The sequence below is a fragment of the Balaenoptera acutorostrata genome, chromosome 8 (assembly GCF_949987535.1).
Source record: "Balaenoptera acutorostrata chromosome 8, mBalAcu1.1, whole genome shotgun sequence".
Classification (NCBI taxonomy): domain Eukaryota; kingdom Metazoa; phylum Chordata; class Mammalia; order Artiodactyla; family Balaenopteridae; genus Balaenoptera; species Balaenoptera acutorostrata.
The window spans coordinates 67,809,855-67,836,342 of record NC_080071.1 but is presented as its reverse complement, the minus strand read 5'-3'; the positions used below and the strand labels follow the sequence as shown (position 1 = coordinate 67,836,342).

The 26,488-nt window shown below is 38.9% G+C and overlaps 3 protein-coding genes across 23 annotated transcripts in view; 1 reads left to right on the top strand and 2 right to left on the bottom strand.

Annotated features, from left to right (window-relative positions):
• The window catches only part of KANSL1L (KAT8 regulatory NSL complex subunit 1 like), a 157,057-nt gene extending 153,108 nt beyond the window's left edge, over positions 1-3,949 (top strand). For all 9 annotated transcript variants that reach the window (XM_057550809.1, XM_057550808.1, XM_057550807.1 and 6 more), the window contains 2 exons: positions 292-460; positions 1,370-3,949. In XM_057550809.1, the coding sequence (XP_057406792.1) occupies positions 292-460; positions 1,370-1,591 (391 nt within the window). In that variant the 3' untranslated portion in view covers positions 1,592-3,949. The remainder of the gene's footprint in view (positions 1-291; positions 461-1,369) is intronic.
• A 582-nt stretch (positions 3,950-4,531) lies between these two features.
• RPE (ribulose-5-phosphate-3-epimerase) lies at positions 4,532-19,724 on the bottom strand. 8 transcript variants are annotated; one of them, XM_007187843.2, is made up of 7 exons: positions 19,559-19,724; positions 18,877-18,896; positions 13,703-13,782; positions 7,937-8,076; positions 7,041-7,199; positions 6,424-6,510; positions 4,532-4,872 (listed from the first exon to the last, which is right to left on the bottom strand). In XM_007187843.2, the coding sequence occupies exons 1-7, from the start codon at positions 19,667-19,669 to the stop codon at positions 4,750-4,752; spliced, it is 720 nt and encodes a 239-aa protein (XP_007187905.1). In that variant the 5' UTR covers positions 19,670-19,724; the 3' UTR covers positions 4,532-4,749. The 8 variants fall into 8 exon arrangements, with proteins under 8 accessions (XP_007187905.1, XP_007187907.1, XP_007187914.1 ...); XM_007187845.2 differs by having other exon boundaries at positions 7,065-7,199; XM_007187852.2 differs by having other exon boundaries at positions 19,548-19,671.
• Positions 19,725-21,939: 2,215 nt separating this feature from the next.
• The window catches only part of UNC80 (unc-80 homolog, NALCN channel complex subunit), a 246,135-nt gene continuing 241,586 nt past the window's right edge, over positions 21,940-26,488 (bottom strand). For all 6 annotated transcript variants that reach the window (XM_007187842.2, XM_057551653.1, XM_057551656.1 and 3 more), the window contains one exon: positions 21,940-25,857. In XM_007187842.2, the coding sequence (XP_007187904.1) occupies positions 25,591-25,857 (267 nt within the window). In that variant the 3' untranslated portion in view covers positions 21,940-25,590. The remainder of the gene's footprint in view (positions 25,858-26,488) is intronic.

Sequence of the window (26,488 nt, the reverse complement as noted above, 5' to 3'; positions counted from 1 at the left end):
AAAAACACACAAAAAAAGAACCAAAAAACCCCCCAAACTGTTAACAAAACAAAACCACTATAATAATTTGGCAAAAGATTTCATAAAATACTATTCAAGTCTTTGAGATGTGAGGATAATAACATCAGGAAGAGCAGCAGATGAATTTTTCAAAATCTTTTGGGCAGAACTGTTTGTTTAAAGAAAAGCTACCAAGTTCAATTGACTTTATGAACAATACCTTAGGTTGTTCATAAAATGTTTGTTAAGACATCAACAAATCATTAAATATCTTCTTGATTTTCTTGCTAGAGCTTACAGTAAAAATGCAGAAGGACAGGACTTGCCTCTGAAAGAACACCCTAACGACCTCAGCGGTGGGCAGCACGGCGCTGCTCAGAGTCCCGCCGAGCCTCCTGCAGAGAGCCAGGACCCCGGTGCACACGCCTCCCCTTCAGTCAGTCAGAGTCAAGAGATCAAGGTAAGAGTGTTGCACGTAACTAGTTAAACCTCCTTTTAACTGACTTTTGAAAACTTGTTTATAGAATTGCTTGTTGATAATTAAGGAGTCATCATTACATGACAAATTCAGTACGACAGGTCCAGCACAGAACGCTGGGTGTAGGAATCAGAGGCTCTGTGTTCCAGCGTTCTAGTTCCATCACTAATTAGATACTTCCCTGACTTTTTATGTAACACGTCAGTACCTAATTCCACCTGTTCACTTATGTGTTAGAAAATGGGAATTCTATCAAAGTTTCATTACAAACCAAATCGGATTAAACAGAATGACACCTGGCACATAGTAAATGTTAGATATTTCTCTTCCCCTTATAAGAGATTTTTACTTGTCTCCCCATTTGTCCAGTTCTAACCCCAATGGGAGTGTTTTCTAACAAACACTGCATCTATAAAGTTCTTGTACTTTTCTTCATCAGTAGGTGTTGGAAAAGAAGAACCATATCTAGAATCAAGAGAGTAGAGACAATAGAAATTAATAGGCAAGTCATAGAAAGCACAGGGAAAGAAAAGTCAATAGGCGTCTGTAATAATGATGGGATGAAAATGGAGATACTGAGGAAGACGATACAAACACTTTTAAAGGGCCTTCCCCAAAGTGCTCCTAGGCTGAAAATGAAGACCAGTGCCCTAATGGCAGCGTTTCCCTCTCTGTGGAAGAGGCAAAGTGAAAAAAATAATTCCCAAAGGTCCCTAAGTAATCCTCAGTATGTTCCATTTTGAGTTGCTAGATACTCAGGACCAAATGAGAATTTGTACTTTTATGTGCTAAAGGACAGAACAATGGTTATTACAAAACTGACATCTACAGATGGAGACATGAACTTAAACAAATTAGTTGAAACTTAACTGAAAACGTTTTCTCTTTCAGTCTTTGTGGTGGGAACGACGGGCTTTTCCGCTGAAAGATGAAGACATAGCAGCCTTATTATGCCAAGATGAAAAAAGTGATCAGATTGAAAGATCAAGCCCAGCTTTCCATGGTGAAGTCTTCTGTACCAGTGCACCAGAGAACGGCCACCATCCACAAAGGCAGGCGGATGGAAGGGAGGAACACAAAACCCTTGGTCTAGGACTTCTCAACTCACGTTAAGAAAAATCAGTGACAGGGAACAGGTTAAGAAAACTATGTAACTGAATGGGAAAACAGGAGAAAAAATAAGCCCTGTTCCCCCACCCCCTCCACAGTCACAATTCCAGAGTAACAGCATGTAGTGCAGGTGCATGTATTAATCTTTTGTGCTATTTATGAAACAGGCAAGTTAGTTACGTCTCATTTTCCTTCCTGAACCACAGGAGTAACTAGCTTTTCACCTACAGACAAGTGCTAGTCATTTGTGTTTGATGCAGATCACAAGCACCAGAAAATTAACTGCTGCAATTTGATGTCAAATCACATTACTGGGTAAATAATAATTTTTAAACAACTTATACCCACACCCACATATACCTATGCATCAAATGACAGCTCTTCTTTTTCTATACACGTGGTTATTCTTTAAATTGCCTCAGAAATATATTAAGAATATAAAATACATGTGTATAGAGTATACATGCATACATATACACACATATAGTTTTAAAAAACACTGGCAAGTGACCACTCCACTTGAAAATGCACGTATGAACTACCCCATGAAATATCAGCTGAACCATAAATAAAGAAACACAGATTTCCAATGGTGTTGAACATCTATAAGCCTTGACTATGGAGAAGGAATTTTTTTTAAAAAACACGTTTAACCAATAGAAGTTATTTATGGAAATTTCTATACCAGATAGCACAATACTCCTTTATTTGAAATCACTGATACCTGTTGGGTTAAACACGCGTTATTTTCTATTCACTCCTAACAGAATAAGAAAAGCAAAGTAGTTGTTAAATATTGTTGTATTTTAAAACTACCACACCTTTTAAAACTCAACTTGAGTTTTATCTATTTTATGTATCTCATGAAGAGAAAACACCCAACTTACAATAAGCAACAGACAGGAAATTCCTGTTAGTATATTATTGTACTTTTAGTTATTTTGGTCATTCCCTACCATTCCTTACTCTATTCAAATAAGCATCTATCCTAGAGTGAGAATTAAAATTCTTAAAAGGTTAATGCTTCAATATTGGACACTGGAGTGTACATTAAGTAAAATTCCTTTTGACACTATTACATCATTTTTTATATGTAAGATGAGGACAATTTATATGAATCACTTTTTCTCATGTAAAAAAGGTTATTCAAGTTGTAGTACCCATATAACTGACAATCCTAGCCAGCTGGCCTAATCTGGGGGATCGGACACTAAGTTTTTGTTGGGGATTAGAAATTGTACTAGTCCCTTTAAAGAAGAAGAAAAAAATTTCCAATTCAATGCTGACAAATTTTTGCTTGTAGTTTTACTATACATTTATATTTTAAAAAAGAAAACAAAAGCCAGAACAAACCCAAGTTGTCCAGGCAAATAAACTCAGATTTTTTTTGTCATGACATATTATAATCTTCTATGTAAGTTTTTTTAATTAAAGTTATTTCTGTATGCCTTGTGTTGTCTGATTTGATTAAATGTCACCTATCTGTGTGGCACAAGCCTTTCCTAAGCCAAAATAAAGAAAAAAACAGTAAGAAATAAATTTTTACCTTGTAACACAGAAGAAACCAGGCAAGCTCTATTCTATGCTTAGTGTTAACATTCTTATTTTCCAAACCTTTTTAATTTCTTGCCATGTGTATTACACAGCAAGAGTATTTACAAGAACAAAGTAGCTAATATGTATCTATTGTCAAAGTGTAATTTGGGACACAATCATAAATATTTAGTTTACGGATTAACTCTGTACCTTGCCATATGTTAGCCTACCTGGTCTTTCTTGGATTAATAAAATATATATCCTTGGAGTCAAAATCCATAGTTGCAGAATATTCTCAGCCATCTGGTTTTGCTACAGGGTAAAGCTAGACTGGAAATAAGAGAACGTTAAGTAAAAGAAGCTTCCTTTGCTTAATCCACCTCCCAAGGGCTCCATCTGTAAAAAGAGTACAGACAAGAAATCCTATTCTTTACTGGATCCTTTCCATGGTACCAGCCTGTTGAGCTTTATTTAGTATCTTCATTTTTTAAATGGGGACAAACATACCTGTCTTACCATTCATAGGACTGATTTGTAGGTTTAATGAGATTATATCATCAACGTACGTTATAATCTACAAAGCATACATTTACATAATGACAGCTACTTTGTACTGAGCATCCTCAAATTCTACTACCCTACAATTCTAGGAATAGTAGTGGAAGCTTTACGTATATAATTAATAGTATCTCTTAATCCTCAACACAACCCCCCACTGTTGTTATGATTACATTTAATATATAAATCAGTTAATAATCAGCTCAAAGAGGTTGGTTGGATTGGTTTGCTAAGGTCAAACAAATAGAAAGGGGAAGAGAGTCAGGATTCAACTTAATATTACTTCCAAATAGAGGCCTTCCTTTCCTTTTAGCATAGAGCTAGGAAAATATTTTATGTCCTTAAGAATAGTGGGTGTGATTAAGAAAAAGGGGAAATGGGGTTGGTGGAGGGTGGGTAGGTGGTGGGGGAAGAACCACTGAATAACCTGCCGCTATAGCAAAGCTAACAAAGAAAACACCCTGATAAAACTTGTGCTTGCGTTTTACAACAGACCACCTGAAAATCCCTGGACTTCATAATACATTGTTTTTTTTATGTATCAAATATAAAGTGCAAAGTAAAAAATAGATGTTTTTGAAACTAGAAGAACCATCCCAGCCAGATCCAAACTTAGTTATCACACAAATACACAAATCAAAAATGACATGAAACAGGAAAAACAGAACTTCCTTTGCTTTCAGAAAAGCCAAGAAGCAAAGAAAATTCTTTTTAGAAATTCAGAAAAAAAAATTTTTTCATAGTAGCTAATATGCCTTCCTTAGGCATTAAGACACATTTCTGTTCATAACCTTGATACAGCCATATTTTTACTCTTTATAAAAATCAAGTCTCCCAGTAAAAATGGTATTTTACCACACTAATCTTTAAATTCCATCACTGAAAACATAATACACACCAATTTCTAACCTCTTGGAACATTCTGCAAAATGGATTTTAGTCACTGGAATGAATAATTGCTCAGAAAAGCAGCACTGCCTCAACTGTGGTACGATTTGGTAGTCAGTATTCTTGTTTTCCAGTAAAAAGGAGATCTCATAAGCAGAAACACTGAACTCCTTGTGGTTTCATCGATCGAGAGAACGTTTCTGAGCAGCTTCTGAGCAAACATTTCTTAACAGGTTGATCACAGATCTGGGGTCTTCACTCCTCATAATGGCACTGCCAGATACAATCATGTTAGCTCCTGCCTGGAAGAAGTAAACACTTAAGGTTATGCCTCAAAGGAAGACGCAGAAAAACCTAAAACAATTCCTGGACTAGAGTTTCTACCCTTGCAGCTGGCAGTCAGCACTTTAATTGTACAAAAGCCACTTCAAGATGAACATACTTAAGCAGCTAGTTCAATGAAAAAAGAAAATGCTTAAATGAGGATGTGAAATTATTTTTAAATGTGTCTAAGAAATCACTGACTTTTTGGTAACCCCCTCTAAATAAACTACACTGCATCTTTGCTAATAAACCTTTAATCCTTAAATCTATTAAGGTCTTCCCCTATATACCAATTCCCCCACAGCTCCTAAAAAATCAACCTTTTCATCTCTGAATTATGTGTAAGAATTGGTAGGTAGTCTAAAAGGACAATTATTGCTAAAATGTGAAAGAACCCATAAAACAGGGCAACATTAAATTATTTCTCATTTTGATGCCAGAAGGAATGGAACTTCTTATATATGCTACACTGCATTCCAGAATGGTTTTGAGGTGGCTTAAAAAAGATTTTCAAGATGTTTTTCAATATGAAAGCAAAGAAATCAGAGTAAAACGAAATTTATCTCTGAGATTCCTAGGATTTGACTCAAGGAGGGAAATCCAATCTATTACGTGATTCAGTGCTAAAAGAAAGGGAGGACTATTGGGAGAACCACTGAAGCTAAGGAAAATTTCTCCAATTAGACACACCCTATGATACAGCACACTACATCTCTAACAACGTTCCTCATAAAAAAAGAAAAAATATTAGTTTTATAGGGTTACAACCTAACATGTCTCTTAATGTAAGCAAGAAGAGCATTAATGACAAAGCACAGTTCAGTAAAAAAGAATTCCACAAGGGGTCAAAGGATACATGCTCACTAATCGTCTGGCCAGCACCTCCTCCATATTGATCACAGTCAAGCTTTTGATAAGTATCAAGCAGGAAAGTGTGGCATTTATACAAAACACTGAAAGTGCAGATTAGACCATGCTGTTTAATAAAAGCAGGTCACATAAACTTTAATCACCTGCAATGCTACAGGGAGGGCTGGTATCCTTTTATGAAGTTCAAGAGCCTAACTCAGCCTAGCTAGCCACTTGGAAAAAAAAAAAGTCATCCCACTTCTACAGAGGGACAGATTAGTAGCTTGCAAGGGACAAATCAGTAGCTAATACACCTAAGTTCTACAGAATAACATTCTTTTTCCCCTTTACAAGCAGGTATGTTTTCTTTCCCTATTTTGGAAAACTGTCTCAAAGGCCCTGGAACTTTTCAATGATATTCCACAGGCTGGCATTCAGCTTATTCCTTTCCAAAGAATTTTTTCATCATTACTGAGATAACCAGGACTTACTATTTAATGATTATGTGGTTTCAGAATATTCACTTATCGCTCTTTATTTTCCTGGTTTTACATTTAAACAAAAAAATACTTTTCTAAGAAAGAAAGCCTATTTAGGAAGTCTCTCTGGCAGACAAGACCTGTCCTGGCATTACATTTGATAGGAAATTGGTCTAGGTTGCAGTCAAGGAGCAGTCTCACCTCTGCGCATTTATGGATGGTGTCAGGACCTACTCCACCATCAACCTCAATGTCCAAAGACGGGAACTGGGTCCTCAACCAGTGAACCTAGTTATACACAAGGAAATAAGCGACTAAGTGGACAAGTAGAGGGAAAAACACCAAATAAAAAATCACATAGCTGATATTAGCCACTAAAATATGACTCCAAAAGTCTCAGACAATAACTTTATATCAATACGAATTATGATTGGGGAAAACCACCTTTTAATGTACTGTAACAAACTAAGTTTTATAAAAGCAAGCTTTGTTCTGTTTGGCAAATGGCATTCAATTTGTCATGGCTTTGCAGAAAATATACTTCACAGAAAGAAGACAAAGACAAAACCCTCAAAGTTCAATGAAAACTCCCAAGAGATCTCAAGGTTACAGAGATAACCGTTTTGAAAAAAATTTTCAAGACTAAGATGTAGTATCTTTTATGATCTCCAAACCTAAATCTTTTGGGGCATTTCTCATACTGTATTCCAATGATATACAGGCATCCTCATCTCCCCACCTTCAGAACAGTACAGGTCTAAACATACAAGTAGTCCAATAAATGCTTACTGAATGAACTTACAGAATAAAAGCCTTACCCCAGAACCAAATACTTCTTTTACCTTTGGCATCATATCTTCCATGAATTTCTGCCCTCCAAACCCAGGTTCCACTGTCATAACCAAGGCCATATCTATCTGATTAGCCCATGGTGCCAAATACTCAACTGTAGTTCCTGGTTTGATAGCAAGGCCAACCTGTAACAGAGACAAATTTGCTATATCACATCAATAATTATTTCCGTATTACACTACTGTTGCATATCAGGCCCAGTAGGAAGGTCTATTCTTAAAGTATAGAATACATACATAAATGGAATACATAAATTGTTCAAACTGTAATTACTTTTTTTTAAAAAGTCAACAAGGCTGTCAAAAGTAAATGCTTCTAGAAGGTAGAAACTTTCAGAAAACATTAGTGGAATGTATTAATCTTATCTGACAAACAAGTTATACTTAAACTCTATCTTCAAACCTGACGAATAGCTGCCTAAGTCCAGTCTTCTCCACCTATCATTTCAGGTCTTCCACCAAATCTTCCCAACTCTGAGAATGAATAGTATAAAACATTACCGTCGGGCTTCCCTGGTGGCGCAGTGGTTAAGAATCCACCTGCCAATGCAGGGGACACCGGTTCGAGCCCTGATCCGGGAGATCCCATATGCCGCGGAGCAACTAAGCCCGTGTGCCACAACTACTGAGCCTGCACTCTCCAATGACTGAGCCCGCGTGCCTGTGTTCCGCAACAACAGAAGCCACGGCAATGAGAAGCCCTCGCACCGCAATGAAGAGTAGCCCCTGCTCGCCGCAAGTAGAGAAAGCCCACGCACAGCAAGGAAGACCCAACACAGCTAAAAATAAATAAATAAATAAATAAATAAATAAATTTATTTAAAAAAAAAAACAACGCATTACCATCACTGTTGAGCTCTCACCTTCATTCCATTCTCCCGAATGTCTTTGATCAAAGCCCCCGGGTTCTCAGTAGCCTCGAGATGAAAAGTGTATTGATTGGCTCCTGCTACAGCCATTGGTTTTACCCACTGTTCCGGCCTGGACACCATCATGTGCATGTCTGGAAAGAAAAGATGTATCCCCTAAGTATTACTATAAGGAAAATAGCTGGCTCATATTATTGAAGCCAGCCTGGAGTTTTTGCTATTTCAGATAAGAACTCTTCTGGCATCATGATAATTGTTAAATATACAGAAGTTACACTTCTGTATAGATAACCTCCCTTCATCCTGAAGATAAGGCTTTGGTTAAACTCATTTACCAAAAAAACCCCCATTTTTTCCACAAAAAGCCTATGGCGCTGTTTATGAAAATAACCAGATATCAGGAAACCTAGGTCCAGGGCCAGGAAATCCCATTCTAAAAAAACTTAAAGAAGTCATGTTATCTATGTGGACTGGCTTCCTCATTTATAAAATAAGAAAGCTAAATTAAGTGATTCTCCCCACCAGTATTTTATTGAGCACTTACCACACCATTAACTTTTCTAGGCTGCAGGGGTACAGCAAAACACAGACAAAAATCTCTGCTGTCACAGGGATTACATTCTTAGTGGGAGAGACAAATAAAAGGAGTGAAGACAATACACACTAGGTTGGTAGTAAATAAGGCCAGTGTGGTTGGGGCCGGGGGCACACTGGGGAGAGAAGATGAGGTCAGAGAAGCACCGGCTGAGAGTACAGAGCTCTGCAGCCCACTAGGTTTTATTCTGAATGACGCAGAACAAACACTACAGGATTTTGAGTCAAGTGACAGGATCCGACTTAGAAGGCCAAGGCAAAAAACCCAGCAATTGAGGATGGTGAGCAATGGTAGGGATTCTGGGTATGTTCGGGAGGCAGGGACAATAGGGGCTGTCCATCGACAGATGAATGGATAAAGAAGATGTGGCACATATATACAATGGAATATTACTCAGCCATAAAAAGAAACGAAATTGAGTTATTTGTAGTGAGGTGGATGGACCTAGAGTCTGTCATACAGAGTGAAGTAAGTCAGAAAGAGAAAAACAAATACCGTATGCTAACACATATATATGGAATCTAAAAAAAAAAAAAAAAAAAGTAATGAAGAACCTAGGGGCAGGACAAGATTAAAGAGGCAGACATAGAGAATGGACTTGAGGACACGGGGAGGGGGAAGGGTAAGCTGGGGTGAAGCGAGAGAGTGGCATAGACATATATACACTACCAGATGTAAAATAGATAGCTAGTGGGAAGCAGCCGCATAGCACAGGGAGATCAGCTCGGTGCTCTGTGACCACCTAGAGGGGTGGGATAGGGAGGGTGGGAGGGAGGGAGACGCAAGAGGGAGGGGATATGGGGATATATGTATATGTACAGCTGATTCACTTTGTTATACAGCAGAAACTAACACAACACTGTAAAGCAATTACTCTCCAATAAAGATGTTTAAAAAAAAAGAAGTTCAGAGTGAGAGGAGAGTCAGATGGTCCAAGGATTGGGCCTGAGGAGCTAGAAGAGAAGTGCCATCAACTGAGAGGCCGACAACTGCAAGAAGAGGAACCGACTGAGAGGGAAGAACACGTTAACCTGAGAAGCCTGCCACGTGTCCTGATTCTAAAGCTCGAATCATGTGAGTATATGTTTGGGAAGAAATGAGCATGGCCTTCTTAAAGATCTTGACTTAAAACATAATAGCATTTCATGAGAAGGAGAGGGCAGCTTAAAAGAAGTGAAAACAAGAAATAATGCTGGGAAGAAGAAAACAGTAAACACTCCTGCGCCAGACAGATGGCAGTGAGGAGAGTTTTGAGCTTTTTGTTTTGTTAGAGGGAGCACATTGCTGATACAGCAAAGCTATATTAAAGAAAAAAATTCTAGTATTCCAGAACTCAGTAACTAAGATTATAAAATGCAACAAGGCTTTGAAAAATGTCAGGAAAACAGAGTATACAGCCTGATTAATGAAGCCAAGACTAACATTTATATTTCTAAACTAATAAAAGTAACAAAAATAGAACATATTTTAATAGGCAAAATCTTGTTTTTAAAAGATAAACTCAATTTGGTGTTTTTTTCCCCTTCGTATTATAAACAAGAAAAAAAATTCAATCTAGTTTAAAAGATCAAGTTTACTCTTTCCTAAGTTACCAGACTGCTAAGTCATCCCTGTTCAATCTCTAGCACGCAGTCACTACTAGCAACCCTCACTGGACATCCTCTAGTATTTGGGGAATTGATGGCTCAGCTAATCTGCCTATAATTAAGATACAGTTCTCAAATGTTCTATTATCAGACTCCCTTTGCACTCTTAAAAATTACTGAAGCCCTCCCCCCAAAATATTGTTGATGTGGCTTATATTTATCAATATTTAATGTATTAGAAATGCAAACTAAAAAATTTTTAGTGTCTACTTATTAATTCATTAAAAAATAATAATGATAATAAAAATAAATCCATTACACGTTAACGTAAGAGTGGCATTATTTTACATTTTTGCGAGTCGCTAATGTCTGCCTTAAGAGAAGACATCTATATTCTCACACCTGCTCTGCATTCAATCTCCTGCAATCTGTTGTTTTATATGATGGGGAAAAAGTGCATAGAAAAGGGAGGAGTACCTACATCCACAGCCTTTTCACTCAAGTGTGGATATTCTATTTCTACCCTAAAACTCAACAAGTGGTACTTTTTTTAGAAAGGTTAGTGGCAACGTGGAATCCATAAACCCCACCAGTGACCTTTTCATACTTTATTACACTCATACCCATTAGTCTATATTTTGAATGGCTCTTTTAAGTACTACTGGTTCACTGAGTTACACAGATCTTCCAAATACTGACACATTTCATTATATACTATCCAAAACCCGCATTTGTTAATGATATTACAGATCTTGTCAGAAAAGCTGTGAGTACTGGGAAGCTGTCATGCTCACAGAGGCGGATATAAGTTTTCTAAAATTCCAACTTTCACTTGCAAACTCTAACTTTATCAGTGGCAATGAAAACTGATAAGCCGCTTTCCTTGAAGTGACAGGCTCACTTAGTTAATTTTAAAGAAAATGTCAGTAAAATATCCAAGTCTGATCACCACAGTTCATCTGTCAGTTGTCCTTTCAAGGGAAAATGGTATTCATGACTGGCACTTTCAGTTCACAGCTTAAAACAATGGCACAAGTGGTTTTCTTAGAGGAAACTATAATCCTCCAGGATTTAATAGAAGTGCTTTATATGTACTTTCCACTTTGTCACACAAAATACTAATGAGACATGCACTCAAGGATCAAGATTTACTAAATCAATCACTTGTACCAATTCATCAAGGATACTTCTTATAAAGGATACTATGAATGTATGGCAAATAGGAATATCGCGACTACCTGTATAGTTCAGTATCACTGCCTTGTCTCAGGCTAAGGCATCAGCAGACTAATTCACCACTGCTTTTGCACCATCAGCATAAATAATGGCAAACAATATCAGTACAAGTAATTTACAAATCAAACTACAAATAGTTTTGATGTCATGGACCATCTGAAAAGGACTCCTACAGGTCCTCAGACCATACTTGAAGACCACTGATATAGCTAAGAACAAAAATGACTTTTCCCTACCACTTTACTTCTTAGATGGTAAATTCTACTCAATACTGAGATTGAAGAGTTAAAAGCCTTAGCAGTTATACATACAATTTGAGATCTAACTCCTAGGATATATCATGTATCAATTATCCAACAACCAGTATCCAAGAATTAAACAAAGAAAAACATATAATATAAAAAACAAAGATCACAAAACCCAAACACTAAAGCATAAGTCCATTCATCTTTACTTGAGATTCACCTCTGGAAAGACTGATTAGCAAGTTTATCAGCAAATAACAAACTAAAAACAGAAAGGAAAAGCAGATTGTGTGGGGTGGTGGCAGTTGAGTTGGTAAGAGAAGAGGCACAGATAGAGATAGGAGGGGAGTCAAACAGCAGTGAGATGTTAACACTTGGAGATGAACTAAAAGGGAGAGAAACGGAAAAATACATACATATTTTCAATCCACACAAAGCCACAGTGGGGAATTCTGTGGCCACTGTACAAGCCAGGGAAGGTGGGGGGACAAAGAATGTTACTTATTTCATCCAACTCTGACAGTCATAAGAATGAATTTACCCTGGAAAATTCATTTTCCAAAATGTAGTTAAAAAAAAAAAAGTTCAGATAATCAAGAGGATTATATTTCATTATTTGGAAATTTCAAGAGAGTGAACATGTTGGTGGAACACTGTTTCCCTCATGCCACATAAATTAGGTGATAATGTACATTCCCTTAGGTACATTCGAAGTGGATGGCGCCTACAGAGGCTCTAACAGCCTCCTGCGATGCTGGCAGCGTTCCATGACTGCACTGGACGGTACAGCAGTCGCAAGCCACACGTGGCTACTGAGAACCTGCAATGTGGTTAATGCCACTGAAAAACTAGTTTTAATTTTATTTAATTTTAACTCATTTAAATAGCTACACGTGGCTAGTGGCTACCATACCTTGACAAAACTGGCCCACAGGGACTTCCCTGTTGGCTCAGTGGTTAAGAATCCACCTGCCAATCGAACCAGGGACACGGATTCGATCCCTGGTCTGGGAAGATCCCACAGGCCACGGAGCAACTAAGCCCATGGGCCACACCTACTAAGCCTGCACTCTAGAGCCGTGGGCCACAACTACTGAGCCTGTGTGCCACAACTACTGAAGCCCGCATGCCTAGAGCCCGTGCTCCGCAACAAGAGAAGCCACCATAATGAGAAGCCTGTGCACCGCAACGAAGAGTAGCCCCCGCTTACTGCAACTAGAGAAAGCCCGTGCAGCAACAGAGACCCAACGCAGCCAAAAAAATAAAATAAAATAAAAAAATTTATTAAAAAAAATTTAAAAACTAGCCCACAATATTTCAATTAAAAAAATCTAAGTTTTACTAAATTTATGTAATGAGTTACATAAAAACACATATTTACAAGAACTCACCAAATGTCTTATTACCAGAGATCTGGCAAGTGAGGCATTGCTAACTTAGTTTAAAACAGCAGCATCAAGGATATGTGGACTGAATCTATATTCCATAAAAAGTAACTTCTAGGTCACTGATCTCAAAAATCCTTAATTCACATTATCTTACAATGTTGGAGTGGAGCATACATAGACCCCACTTGTGGAAAGCTCCAATTTCCATGAATTGGCTTCAAATATAGACCATAAGTCAATCAATTCATAAATTCATTTGACAATTACATTGAGCCCCAGCTGTGTCTATGCTAAGCTCTAGGAAAACTACAGCAAACAAAGTGGATGAAATCCTGCCCTTAAGGAGTTTAGAGTCTGATAAAAGTAAATCTCAGATTGAAAGAAATTCTAAGAAGAAAATCAACAAGGTGATGTAACTGGGAAAAGGTTAATTTAAGACTGGGCTCTCTGAAGAAACAACAGAGGCTCTGAGGTGGAAAGATGAGGCAGCACTGGTCAAGAGAAGGCAGCTTTCTAGGCAAAGAGATTAGCCAAAGTGCTCAGGCCCTGAAGCGGGTAAGCGTTTGGCTTCTTACAGGCAGCCAATGAAACCCCAGCACAGGGAGGAGGGAAAAGGGTACAAGATGAAACTGGAGGGTGAGAAATCAACCAGCTACTTTCCCTTTACTTGAGCAACACATCCAGCTTCAGATGGTGTAACACCCACTTACCAAAGAAAGGGTCCTGGCCTAGCTGCTTTCGGAGGCTTTCTACCACAGGGTGACCAAAGGTGATGTTGGGAACAAAATGCCTACAAGACAAACAAAATCTTGCTCTGAAACTGTTTTCGATTCCGTTTCTGTATTTTTCTCAATATGTATTCTGATGGGGGTAGACGAGACTATCTGTGATTGCAATTATTTTTCAATAACATCAACAGTATTAAACAACACTAAAAATATCTGTATAATCTGTTTTACAGAGCAGTTATCTCCTTGATATTTCAGCAAACCATAATAATGTCACATGATTTACTCTATTTAACTCTGTAATTCAAAATCCCTGACAAGTAGAAATGGAAGGATGACAAGACCAAAACCCCAAAAGTTGTATGACTTGCCCAAGTCACACACTAGTTAGGAAGCTCAGGACTCTGATACGGGTCTCTCAAATCAACCTATCACAGGCTGCGTGTAGCTACTTCTAATCCATCTCTATCACAGGGCACAAAATGACAGTTTATCGAAACTTTCTTAAAGATTATCAATAAAGACACTTAAGGTATACTAATAACCACCACTTACTGAGAGTTTACAACATACCAGATATTGTACCTTAATTCATTTCATCTTCACGACAGCCCTATGAAGTAGATGCTGTTATTATCCCCATTTGAAGAGCACAGGATACATAACTTCCTTAAGTCATCCAGTTAATAATTTGTTGGGGCAGGATTCAAATTAAGGCTTCCTGATATCAGACCCAAAGTAGTTAACCATTATCCTACTCTGGTTAATCCTTTTGTTCTATCACCAGCTCACTTCAATATTTAACAAAACCTCCTATATGTAAGTCCCAGGCTGAGTGCTTCAGAGAGCACTGTATTTTATAAAGAAATATGTGAGTGTTCCTGCTCACCCCAGACAAGTTTACAATCTCACTGGTAAGAGATGGCTAATGACTCACCAGAATTCACGGCTGACTGTTACAGCACAGTTGTTGGTAGGAAGCCAGCTCAGCCAAGGACCACACTTCCCAACTCCCTTTACATCTAGTGGCCCACGTAACTAGTTCTCACCAATGGACCGTGAGTTTAAGTGATGTGCGTCACTGCAGAGCCCAGGAGGTTGAGTAGTATTCCTGTTCTGCTCTCACTTTATCCTTCTGCCAGTAAAGAGGCCCTTAAGGAATGGCAGAGCCACAGGATGGAAGGGGACTAGGTCCCTCAATTTCTGCATGGACAGACATTTCACACCAAACTATTGCATGAATGAGAAAATTTATAACATTAAGCCACTGAAATCTGGGCTTTCTTTGTTAAAGTAGTAGACATTACCCTGTATGAGGACTGTTAAGAAAAGCTACACAGTATCAAGTAGGCAATATTAAGGTAAAATAGTTCCAGAGGCAAGTAGAATAGCACTTTTTAAAAAGGGGTAAGATCATGAGATTTACAGAACAAATAGAATTTGTAAAAATGGGGAAGGAAATGAAGCAAAGGCAGAAATAACTAAGTTAAGTTCAAAGAAGGGGGAGATGGTATTGCCCACCCTGGCTAGTATGAAAAAGGCAGGAGGCAGACTGTGTCACATTAAGTGCATCAAATGCCAGGCTCACTGTTTTTTGACTTTATCCTGATCAACTGAGATTTTAAAAGAAAGACAGAAATGGAAAATAAGATGGAAATAATACAGTAGGCAGACAGACTGGGCAGTAAATTGGAAGAAGGGAGGCAAGAGGTGCTGCTAAATGGCAAGAAACAGTACGAACGGAAACAAGGACAGCAGGTGATAGGATCTCCTAAGTGATAAGATGCGGGGGAGGGGGAAGGTCGAAGAGAGAGAATAAACCAAGTCCAAAGTCTTGAGCTTAAGATGACAGGCAGGCAGAATGAGTGTTAATAAAAAATTAAAACATATACAGGCCAAGCACCATTCTAAACCATTCCAATATATTAACTCATTAAAACCTCAAAACAGGGACTTCCCAGGTGATCCAGTGGTTAAGACTCCGCGCTTCCAATGCAAAGGACGCGGGTTCGATCCCTGGTCAGGGAACTAAGATCCTACGTGCTGCGCAGCCAAAAAACAAAACCAAAACAAACCAACCAACCCTCTCAACAATTCAGTGAGACAGGTACCACTATTACCTGTATTTTACAGATGAGGAAATACGAGGCCCAAGCTCACACAACCAGTAGGCGCTGGAGGCAGGAGTTAAACACAGGCAATCTAGCTCCAAAGTTCAGGCTCTTAACTACCAGGCTTGTCTGCTCCTCCACTGACAGCTAATAACTAACAGACGAAGAAAGTCCAAGGGAGGAGGAGAGCCTTAAGAGAGAGAGGTCAGGATTCAGGACACACCTGAGAGGGATGGGTATGGTGGATGGGTACAGACACTTTTACTCTCAGGCATCCTGGTCCTTGGAGGTTGGATTTCTAGTATTTTGGAAATCAGTCTACCATTCGCCTAAGAGCAGTGACTTGCCAGGGTTATGGATAAGATGCTTATTATATTTACTTAGAACTTGGAGGTAAGAGTCACATAAGCAGGCAGCAAGGACTACTGAATACTACACAAATCTGAGACTGAAAGATCTGGATTTCATTCACTGTTTTTTCTGTGTGCCCTCGGAAGTATTTTTGTTGTCTCAACCTTAGGCTTCGTTTATCATGAAAATAAACACAATAACCACATCTTGAGAAAATATGAGAATAAAACAAATACACTTTTACTTCACTGGGAAACAGAAGCTATAATGTCATTTTGGAGTAAAGATTGCCAAAATTAAAATGCAATTCAAAAGTGTCCTTTTCTCCCAAAGAACTTACGAGATTAAGCTATAATCGCTTAGAATATCGGAATAAGGGATACGATTATTTTGATCCCCCATCACATGTATAATTTTCACACAAAGCAAACCTTTACCAGATCTCCCAACAAGGCAAAGAGGAGGATCAAGGTTGATATAAGATTCAGCAAGACTGTAACCAAACAACACTTCCTGTGAATAAGGAATCACACCTATGCCTACGGTGGGGGGTAGGCTGGCAGGTAACGTGGAGGAGTGAGACAGGGCAGATGGAGACGGGAAAAATGAAGAACACCTGGCCCGGCTAATGGTGGCCTTGTGACACTGTGGGCCCAGTACTGAAGTCAGTCAGGTCTAGTACTAACGTGAAACCTCCCTGGTTTCTAAATCTCCCTAATTTAGAAACTGAATATCTGCTCAGTTCCTACACTTACGACCAACACATCTCCAGTCACTGTCTTGTCATGACACACTTATATTTACATGCTTTCCAGTTTTCCTTTCCAGAAAATCCACTTGTCCTTTATTTCAAATATCCAACCATACTAGTGCTCCACCCACCGGTGTTTCCAGAACTTGCTCCTGAATTTCAAAACGAAGACGTTCAGTTTTAATCAGAAGTGCGGGCTTCAAGGGAAGAGAGGGGACTAGAAAACAAGGGCATGCAAGCTCAGTGTAATGTTGGAGATTTTTCAGGAGACCAGGAAAAGAAGCATGGAGGCACTACCTGGAGGGAAGGTAAATTGGGGCTGGCGGCCTTGGGAAAGGGAGTCCACAGCCCCTCTTTCATACCCTGGGCCTAGGAGGCACTGCAGCTCAGCCAGGCTCTGCCTCTTCAGTGGGACACTGGGAAGGGGCTGAACCTCCCCAATCTGGTTTCCTCCTTTGCAAAAGGGGAATACAAATAGCTCTTAGCTCAGAAAGTTGTGAAGCTTAACAGAGAAAGGGTTTTTAAAATGGTGTATGCAGAATTTAGTTTTTTCAAACCAAGATGTTTCCTGGTAAAGGGGGAAAGGAGTCAATAAAAAACAAATACTTTATCTTAATAAGCTCAGGGTCTGCCATAGGGCTGGGAGGGGCAAAAAGAGATTCCTTAGAGATCCCTCCCTTATGATAAAGCCATTCATCCAACCAATTATAATTAAGCTTACCATGGTGCTTTTCCTGCAGAGAATACAGAGGTGAGCCAAAGAAACAGTCTCTGCTTTCAGGGAGCTTACGGTGCAGCAGGAGAGATACGAAATAAGTATCAAAAAATATAGTTGTTCTTTGAAAACAGAGAATATCTTAATCATTCTCTGTAAGCCTAATACCCACAGAAGACAGTTTCTAAGACAAAACAAGCTGCTGCAGGCTTCCAATCCTGGCTCCGCCATTTCTTAGCTACGAGGTGACTTTCATCTCTCTTTCTGTCAACTCCTCACTGTCAAAGTGGTGCCTATAACAGCACCAAGCTCACAGGGTCGTGTGAAATAATTCACAAAAAGTATCAGACCAGAAATAGTCAAGTGCTTGTAAATATTACCTATTGTTGTTGTCACTGGTACTCTGATTGGTAAACTGGAACAAATTATTTTCTCCATTCGCTCACTCAAACATTGGACAAGACTTATTTACAACCAAGCTGCTCTCTGTGACAAACACACTATACACATATACTCGTAGTCTGTTCTATACTGAGACCCTCAAGTGTCTCAGAAGCAAAATTTTGTCTCATTTTGTGTCTCAGACACAAAAATGTAGCTACCCATCTGTGAGGTACACACTCCAGTAATATTACCTGTGAAAGTTCAGGGCTTTCAAGCAAAGGTATCAAAAAAATATACAGAAGTAGAAATATATGTGATACCAAACTAAAAATCAAAGCTTTGTAAGAGGTAATATTTACTAATCTTCTTTGCCATTATCAGTTAGGCACGGTGTTGAGGTAACTGAGTGGAATACAAAAGAGAAACAGCAGATTTAACCAGACAGAACAAAGAAAACAAAGCTGTCATAAGAGGAGTGACATTAAAAAGACAAGGAAGTGACTGGTTATCTTTCGTAAAAAACATGAATTTGCAGATTTGTATGAGAGTACACAGAGATTTTACCTATTTCCAATAAATTTACTTTTCTACCCCAAGCCAAGGTAATGGCTGTTTTGATCTTATGGCCTGTTATCAGTGGGGCTCAGAGAACCACTTGGCAAACCCAAGATCCAAGTTGCAACTCTGTCACAATGTGTGCAGCGTTGAGAGAGTCTTAACTGTTTTCTCTACGTTTGTTCCTCATTTTATAACCAACTTAAGAAACTAGCATCATTCTGATTTCAAACAATATTGATTATGGGCTGTAACTACAGTGCTTAAAAATTACTTACAAAAAACTGACCTCCCTGAAGAGCAGGGTGCCTGAAGAGAAAATAGACAGGAAAATCATAATTCGAACAATGATACAACAACTAACAGTTACAGAGAATTTACTATATGCCAGGCACTGTAAACTACGTGTATGAGGTCATTTCATCTTCCAAAGATGCCGAAGAGGTAGTGTTATTACTCCCATTTTTCACATAATGAAACTGAAGCTCAATGAGGTTAAATGGCTTGTCCCAAGTAACCCAGCAAGTGGCAGAAGTCGGGCGTTCTCACTCCAGGTGCCAAGCTCGTCATCCTTACACAAGTCTTTCTCCCCAGCTTTGCCACTAACTAGCTATATGAGCTTGGGCAAGTCATGCCTATCCCCTTGGGCCTCAGTTTCTCCTACTGAAAATGAGACGGGTCCTAGAGATTTAAGGTCGCTTCCAGGTGCTAAGTGCTAGAAGACCACACGTTACGTTGGGGGAGGGGAGATGGCTGAGGTTTGGGACGCGGTCGCAGCCCAGGATGCCGACTCAGGTCCCCTCCAAGCAGGGCCTCCAGGGCTCCCACCGCAGGCCCCTTCTCAGTACCGCGTTCAGAGTGAGGCGCTCCGCGGTACAGGGACGCCCAACAGTCACTCAATAAAGGTGCGCCTATCCCGCCCCGCGCGGCAACCCAGACCCGAGCCCCGCGGAGAGTTACCCGTCCATTACATCCAGGTGCAGATAATCGGCCCCAGAGTCCAGCATACGAAGGCACTCGGCCCCTAAACTGGCCAGGTCGCTGTTGAGGATGGACGGACCAATCTTGCAGCCGGACGCCATGGTGCTAGTTCTCTGGAGCAAGTTACCCAGCGAGATCCCCGGCAAGATGAAGGCGTCGCGCCCCGATTGGCCGCACAATTTTGGCCACGCCTCTTCCCTGTAGAGTCTTCCGGACTCCACCGGAAGCAGCTGCCTTGAGGGGGGGAAGTCCCGCCTCCCCTAGCGGGAGGGGGTGCCACTCTAAGGGCTTAGGGGCGGGGTCTCGCCGTGAGGCACCTTCCTCCTTCCTCTGACCTTTGTTTTTGAAACAAGGCTTTCAGGTCTCCCAGTCCTCTGAGGAGTTTCTTAATCTTTTTTAGTTTTACTTCCCCTGCAGTTCCCTCTCAGCTCTTGCCCTCTTATCACTTTTTTGTTTCTCCATCATTTGCATATGCGTTCCTTTCCTCTCCATCCCTGTACTTGTCCAAGAACAAAAAAAAAACACTCTTCTTCCTATTTCTCTTTGAATTCTTCTCAAGAGCGGTGGGAGTCTGATTTAGGGCGGAATCCTGGCTCTACCAGATACTAGCTGGGTGACCTGGCAAGTCACTTCTCCCTGCCTACAGTTTTCTCATCTGTTAAGACAGTGCTCAACGTTTAAGATTTGTGAATCCAAGTATGTGCCCAGGACCGGATGCCTGGTGCTCAGTATAAAATGGTGGTGGTTATTATTACTCTCCTCTGCTTCTGGTCCTCATCCTTCTTACCTTCTCTCACAGGAATGCTTATTGACAAATTGCAATACATTTATTTACTGTTCAGACAAAATCCAGAACAGGGTAAGAGTGGCTATTTCTTTGCCAAATGTGTCTAGGATCATTGGGTGGAGAAAATAACCCTAGTAAAACTGTAAGCAGATAAGGTGGGGGAGGAGGGGTCTCTGGAGAAAGAAAACCAGGCATGGCTTTATTGACATAAGAGAAGGCATTTTTGGCCTAAGCTATTTTGTCATCTAAGCCTGGCCACAATGTTTGCCCTTGAACAGTTCTCAGTAATTAATTTTTTTTTTTTTAAAGTTCACAATGATCAATATTCACTTCTTTATTTTCATTTAAAAATTAAAATTTCAAAGGATTGAGAATTCTAAGTAATATATGTGGTTAAAGGTACCAGATATAATAATAGAAATATGCTATGTATTGGGGTAAGAAAAGGTATAAGCTATGGAGATGTCTTTGTTAAGGAAGAAGAAAGTGATTTTGTCCTAAAGGTGGTCATTTTTTTTTTTTATTGAAGTATAGTTGATTTACAATGTTGTGTTACTTCCTGATGTACAGCAAAGTGATTCAGTTTTATATATATATATAATATATAGTTATATATAGTTCTGTATTCGGGTGTATATGTACATATATGTATTCTTTTATACAATTAATGATCTTAAGGGGACAAAGAATGCAGAAACAAACGCCTGTTATCAGGCAAGAGAAGTAGCAATAGCGAAGATAGTGTATCGGTTGTAAATTCAACCAGTTCTTTTCAATGGACATGATCAGCCTAAAGCCTCAACCACCAGATCAACAGGAACTTAAGAGATGATATGTTGACCTTTTCTGACCCTCATGACTTCAATCCACTTAATCTTGGACTCTGTCCACAGCCCAAGCCCCTTCATCAATAGGCATGTACCCTTAGCATAAAACTTACCCAATTTTGCTGTTGGGAAGACACTGCTTTGGGAGAGATCCCCCGTGTTCTCCTTTCTTGCTGCAAGTAATAGGTCCTTCTGATCTTTGGCTTGGTTGTGTCTTTTGGCTCAACTCCCACCAAGAGGGGAACACAGTTTCTCAGGTAACAAATTCATGGGAGGGGAAAAAAAAAAAAAACAGGATTTAGCAAGAGCATAACTTAGAGGGTAAGGATAGAGCACTTTGTATAAAAGAACTGGTGGTAAACTTGTATCCCATAGTGGTTCTGGCCACATTCAGCACATAACCTGGTCCTTAACATTCCTCCTGGGAAATCTACCAGTCATTCCAGCCGGTCATACCTGGGCAGAGAAGTCACACTGGGGAACTTGTCTCCCAATATGCCCATTCTGCTTTATTTTGAAAGTTAGGGATGGAAAGCATGAGTAGAATGGAGCTCATTTGGAATAGGAGGAAGGAATTGGTGGTGTCCAATTGAAGGGTGACCTCAGGCCGGACGATGAGGGTTGAGGAGAGATATCAAGGTGAGCTCCAGGGATCCAAAACAAAAGCACACCCCAGGGATCTAAAATGAACACTTTCCTGAATGAGTTAACCTATTCCCTATGTTGAAAAATGAGAAACGAAACTCAATCAGGCATCTTAAATGTTTTTAGATTTATTATATGTGCATATTCAAACACAGAAGTCTTATCTTTCATAAATATCTTTCATAAACATTTCAGTATTTATTCATATGCATTTTTTCCATGCTCTTTGGTCATTCAGTATTCATAACAAACTTTATAGTCATCTGAGGGACGTTGGCTGTGTAGTCAATCTTTTGTTTTTACCTATAAAATGGCTAATAAAGGATTTTCATCCTGCAGTCACAGTGACTTTTGAAAAATATGGAGGTACGTTGATCTGTAATCCTAAATGATCCTAAAATAACATAAGAACATTTGTCTTAAGTTTTTCCAGATACATTCTGCCCTAAACTTGTTTTTATTCTCCTGAGTGTCAAACCAAACTTTGTTTCTGAAATGCTGCAGTTAGGATCCACTGAAGTAAATGAGGAGGTGGGGCTTTCTATTCACTGCCAAGACAAGGCCGTGGAATTGGAAGTGTGAGGTCACAGGGCAACAGCATGACTAGGTGTGATAGCAGCAAATTCCGGAGACTATTAGTCTCATGTATAACTTGAGGAAGGATATTTAATTTCTAATTTGGACTGTCATTTTATTTATGACCCTTTCTTCCCTGTAGGTCCCTATATACACTCTATTCCTGTCTCAGATACTCTCAGAGCTGGACAGCAGACTGGAGAATGTTTTTCATTGACCAGAGGGATAGATAACTCAAGAAGGAGGAGATATCATCCTGCCTAAGGTACTCTTGGAGGCTTGAAATAGCAAATCAGTTACGTCCAGCCTACCCAACAGGCCCTAATCAGACCCCAAAACTCCACAAATTTTTTTTCCTCCAGCATTGCTATGCCCATTTATGCCTTTTGACACCGTAGTTCTCAGTGCCTTGCCCCAATGCACTCAATAACTCAGTTTCCTTTTGGGAAAAAAACAACTTATCTAATAGAATTACAGAAAGCAGCAAACACTGAAAAATGAAAGTAAAATGTTTTGCTGTATAAAATGCTGTATCCAGAATTTGAACTGCTTTAATTGAATCTGAGTAAATCTACACCCACTATCGTGGATGACACATGCTTATTCTAAGGTCTCTCAAAAGTTAATTTCAGAAGAAGCAACCTCTTGGTTGAGTCCAATTTTTTATACATGGGAAGTAGGTGTCTGTTTTAATTTTCCTCTGAACAAGATAAATATTAAGAATCATAGCTTAATAAATGATCTATTACCAATACTATATTTATCATATGTAATAATTAACTTTTAGTCATATACTCAATAATATTTTGAATTACAAAAAATTGTTACTTATCTTGAACTTTTTCTAATCTTGCCTGACTTTTTATTGTTTTTTTAAATAATTATTCCTTCAAACTCCAGGTAACAGTATTCCTGAGAATACATCTTGTGACAATCTTATGCACATACATATAGATATTTTATCAATTACACATAAACATTTAACACATTACATTCAACACGTTTAAGGGCACCTTAAATGGAACAGATGTACACATCTGCAAAATCTCCATAGTCCCAGTATGAAAACATTCCCACTCTATAAGGCCCTGTTTGTCAGAGTGGAGGCTTTTTTGCAAGGTACAACATTACTTAGCTTATTGAAAAAGTTTCCAGTAGACTTCCATAACACTAGAGTGAAGGAATCAGGGTAAAAGGCAGACAGGCCAGCAGAGTCATGTTCAAAACATCCCAATACTTTTTAAATATATATAAAGGTATATAGGATTCTGGTCAGATATTTAACAATCTTCTTTGACCCTTTTACTTTTTAAATATTTGATACGATTATACATAGAGAATTTGAGTCAAGAATCAAGAAACTGGAACAAAACACGCACATATATAGAGACTCATATAGCACAGACACTTGTAATTACCAAACATAAGGCCTCTAACACTAAGGGAGCAGCATAATTTTTAACAGGCGAAATATATCAGCTTAGAAAGAATCATAAAACCACTTATATATGTATATTTCTGCATTTGAGAACTCAGCATTAAGTGTAAATGTCCTGAAAATATTGTAAAACATAGATGAGGCCATTTACCACCTCTGCTTTCTGAAGTTTTAGATTTGAAATTTTTAGTTTTGTCCTTTAACTCACAGATATCTTTCATTCTATTAGTGAATGAGACCAAAACCCCAAATTATATTTGAAAGTATATATCACATTAAAAACAATGCCTGTTTAATAAGCAATTCTAAGAGAAAAATAAGTTTCCTTTGTGATTTGGGTGGGTTTAGGAGGTCTCCTTTATATATACATATACCATATCATAGCCAATGTAGTCAAAGTTTAAGTGTACAGAATGGGTTCCAAATTCATTGCAATGTAATCACAGTCTAAACTTTAGCTTGAGGACTAGAAAACACACACCACCTCACCACCATACCAATTTACATATATATATATGAGTTTTTATACACTTAGAAGTTATGTAACAGTTTTCTGATGTAAACTGTTAAAGTTTTGAAATTTAATCTTGAACTACATGATGCCAAGCCCTGCTATAGGATCAATAACACACTAGATATAGCCTCACAAGCCAAGTTTTATACTTTTCTTGAAGTAACTGAACTTCAAGTTAAAGTAAAATATACAAGCTCTGTCTATAGAGAAATTGCTCACTTTATATTTTTTCTTCATAAACTTAATATCTAAAGGATATGAATATTGTTAACATTGAGAAAAAGTTATTTCATTGAACCAATTCTAACAACACTAACCTTAATATAATATCTGAAAATATGCCATCAAGGGCAGGCACAGGACACTGTAAGGGAAAGTAATCACATTTCCCAGTATCTCCCAATCTTGGCATTGATGTAGTCAAGACTAGAAGTAGGAATACCATCTCTTTCTAGCTATTATATTTACATTTAATTTTTATTATAGTATAGGCTATTTAGGTTCTTCTTAGTTCAGAATTATGTCTGATAATTTCTAGAATATTCTCTAATGTGTTATGAAATGGAATGATCTTATGGCATTAGCATTTTGATTTACAATATGCAATGAAAATGACAGTTAAAAAATAAATATTGAAAAGTCCACAGCTCTAAAAATAGTATTTTTTCTTCTTCTAAATGGCTGTATTGTTGATCAAAAAAAAAAAAAAAAAAAATGGCTGCAGGCTTATTTGCTATCAAGTTTCCCCAAACTAATATTTTCCTTATTGATTACTTTTATGTAAATTGCTACTTGTACAGCCACCTGATTTAATGATTTTGAAATTAGAAAAATAAACATTTGCATGAGATGTATAATGTAACCTCAAAAAATTGCTTTCTCTTTTTAGAACACATTATTTGTTAATATTACTAGGTAAGCAGCTCTGTAATAGTATACATTTTCAACTGCTCAAGGCTTCTTGAATCATAAACAATGTGCAGTGAAATGGCTTTTTCCCTTTATTCCTCCCTAGATTTTATGGTCTTCACACAACCAAACCATCTTAGCCATTGATTTTTAAAAGATGTTTATGAAACGATATGCACATCGACAGCAAAATCCACTGGGATTTGTGCTACCCATTGAGTGTAAAGTGCTATGTTTTCATCTTTTCCAAGTGCAAGTTTTCAACTTTTAGCAAAGTGATCCCTTCCACATCTTGTCTACACCTACAACTCTTAAAAGGTACAGAATTAAACATGAGACTCATCTAGGTCTACCTCAGTCTCCCCCAGCTCAGTGGGAGTAAAAGGGAACTGACTGGACAGGAGGGGGTTCTCCATGCCATTTTCCTCACTGATGTGAAGGACAGTGTCTCCGTGCTGTAGGAGGATAGATGTCTCAAGGCCTGTGAAGTCATCAGGGTCTGAGAGTTGAGTAGAGAGGGGACTATGTGCTGTAGCACCTTGTATTTCTGTGTCCTCCTTCTTTTCTCCTTCTTCAGCTGGGAGGCTCTCACCCTATGACCAAAAGGATCATAACATCATGGAAAGGTAGGATGGGTACTAGGGAAAAGGATCAAAGAATGTTTGTTGTACAGCTGTAACTGGACAAGGAATCCCAAGGGTGGACCCAGTTTTAGCCTTTGGTATATGTGAGACCACATCTAGGCCCTTCCAACTTTCTAAGCCTCAGTTTTCTAACCTGTTGCATGAGCATAATATTTTGCCCCACTTATCCTGTAGACTGTGAGGATAAAAATGAGACAATGGTATTACAATGCTTTTTAACCATTAAAGACTTTACAAACGTATATAGTGTATTGCCCCTTAGCTTTCTTTAAACACCACATGAGAAGAATGTGGGACTTATGGGAATTTAATGATGAAAATCAAAAGCAGGGAAAAAGGGACTTCCCTGGTGGCGCAGTGGTTAAGAATCCACCTGCCAATGCAGGGGATACGGGTTTGAGCCCTGGTCCGGGAAGATCCCACATGCCGCAGAGCAACTAAGCCCATGAGCCACAACTACTGAGCCTGTGCTCTAGAGCCCACGAGCCACAACTACTGAGCCCGCGTGCCACAACTACTGAAGCCCACGCACGCCTAGAGCCCATGCTCCACAAGAGAAGCCACCACGATGAGAAGCCCA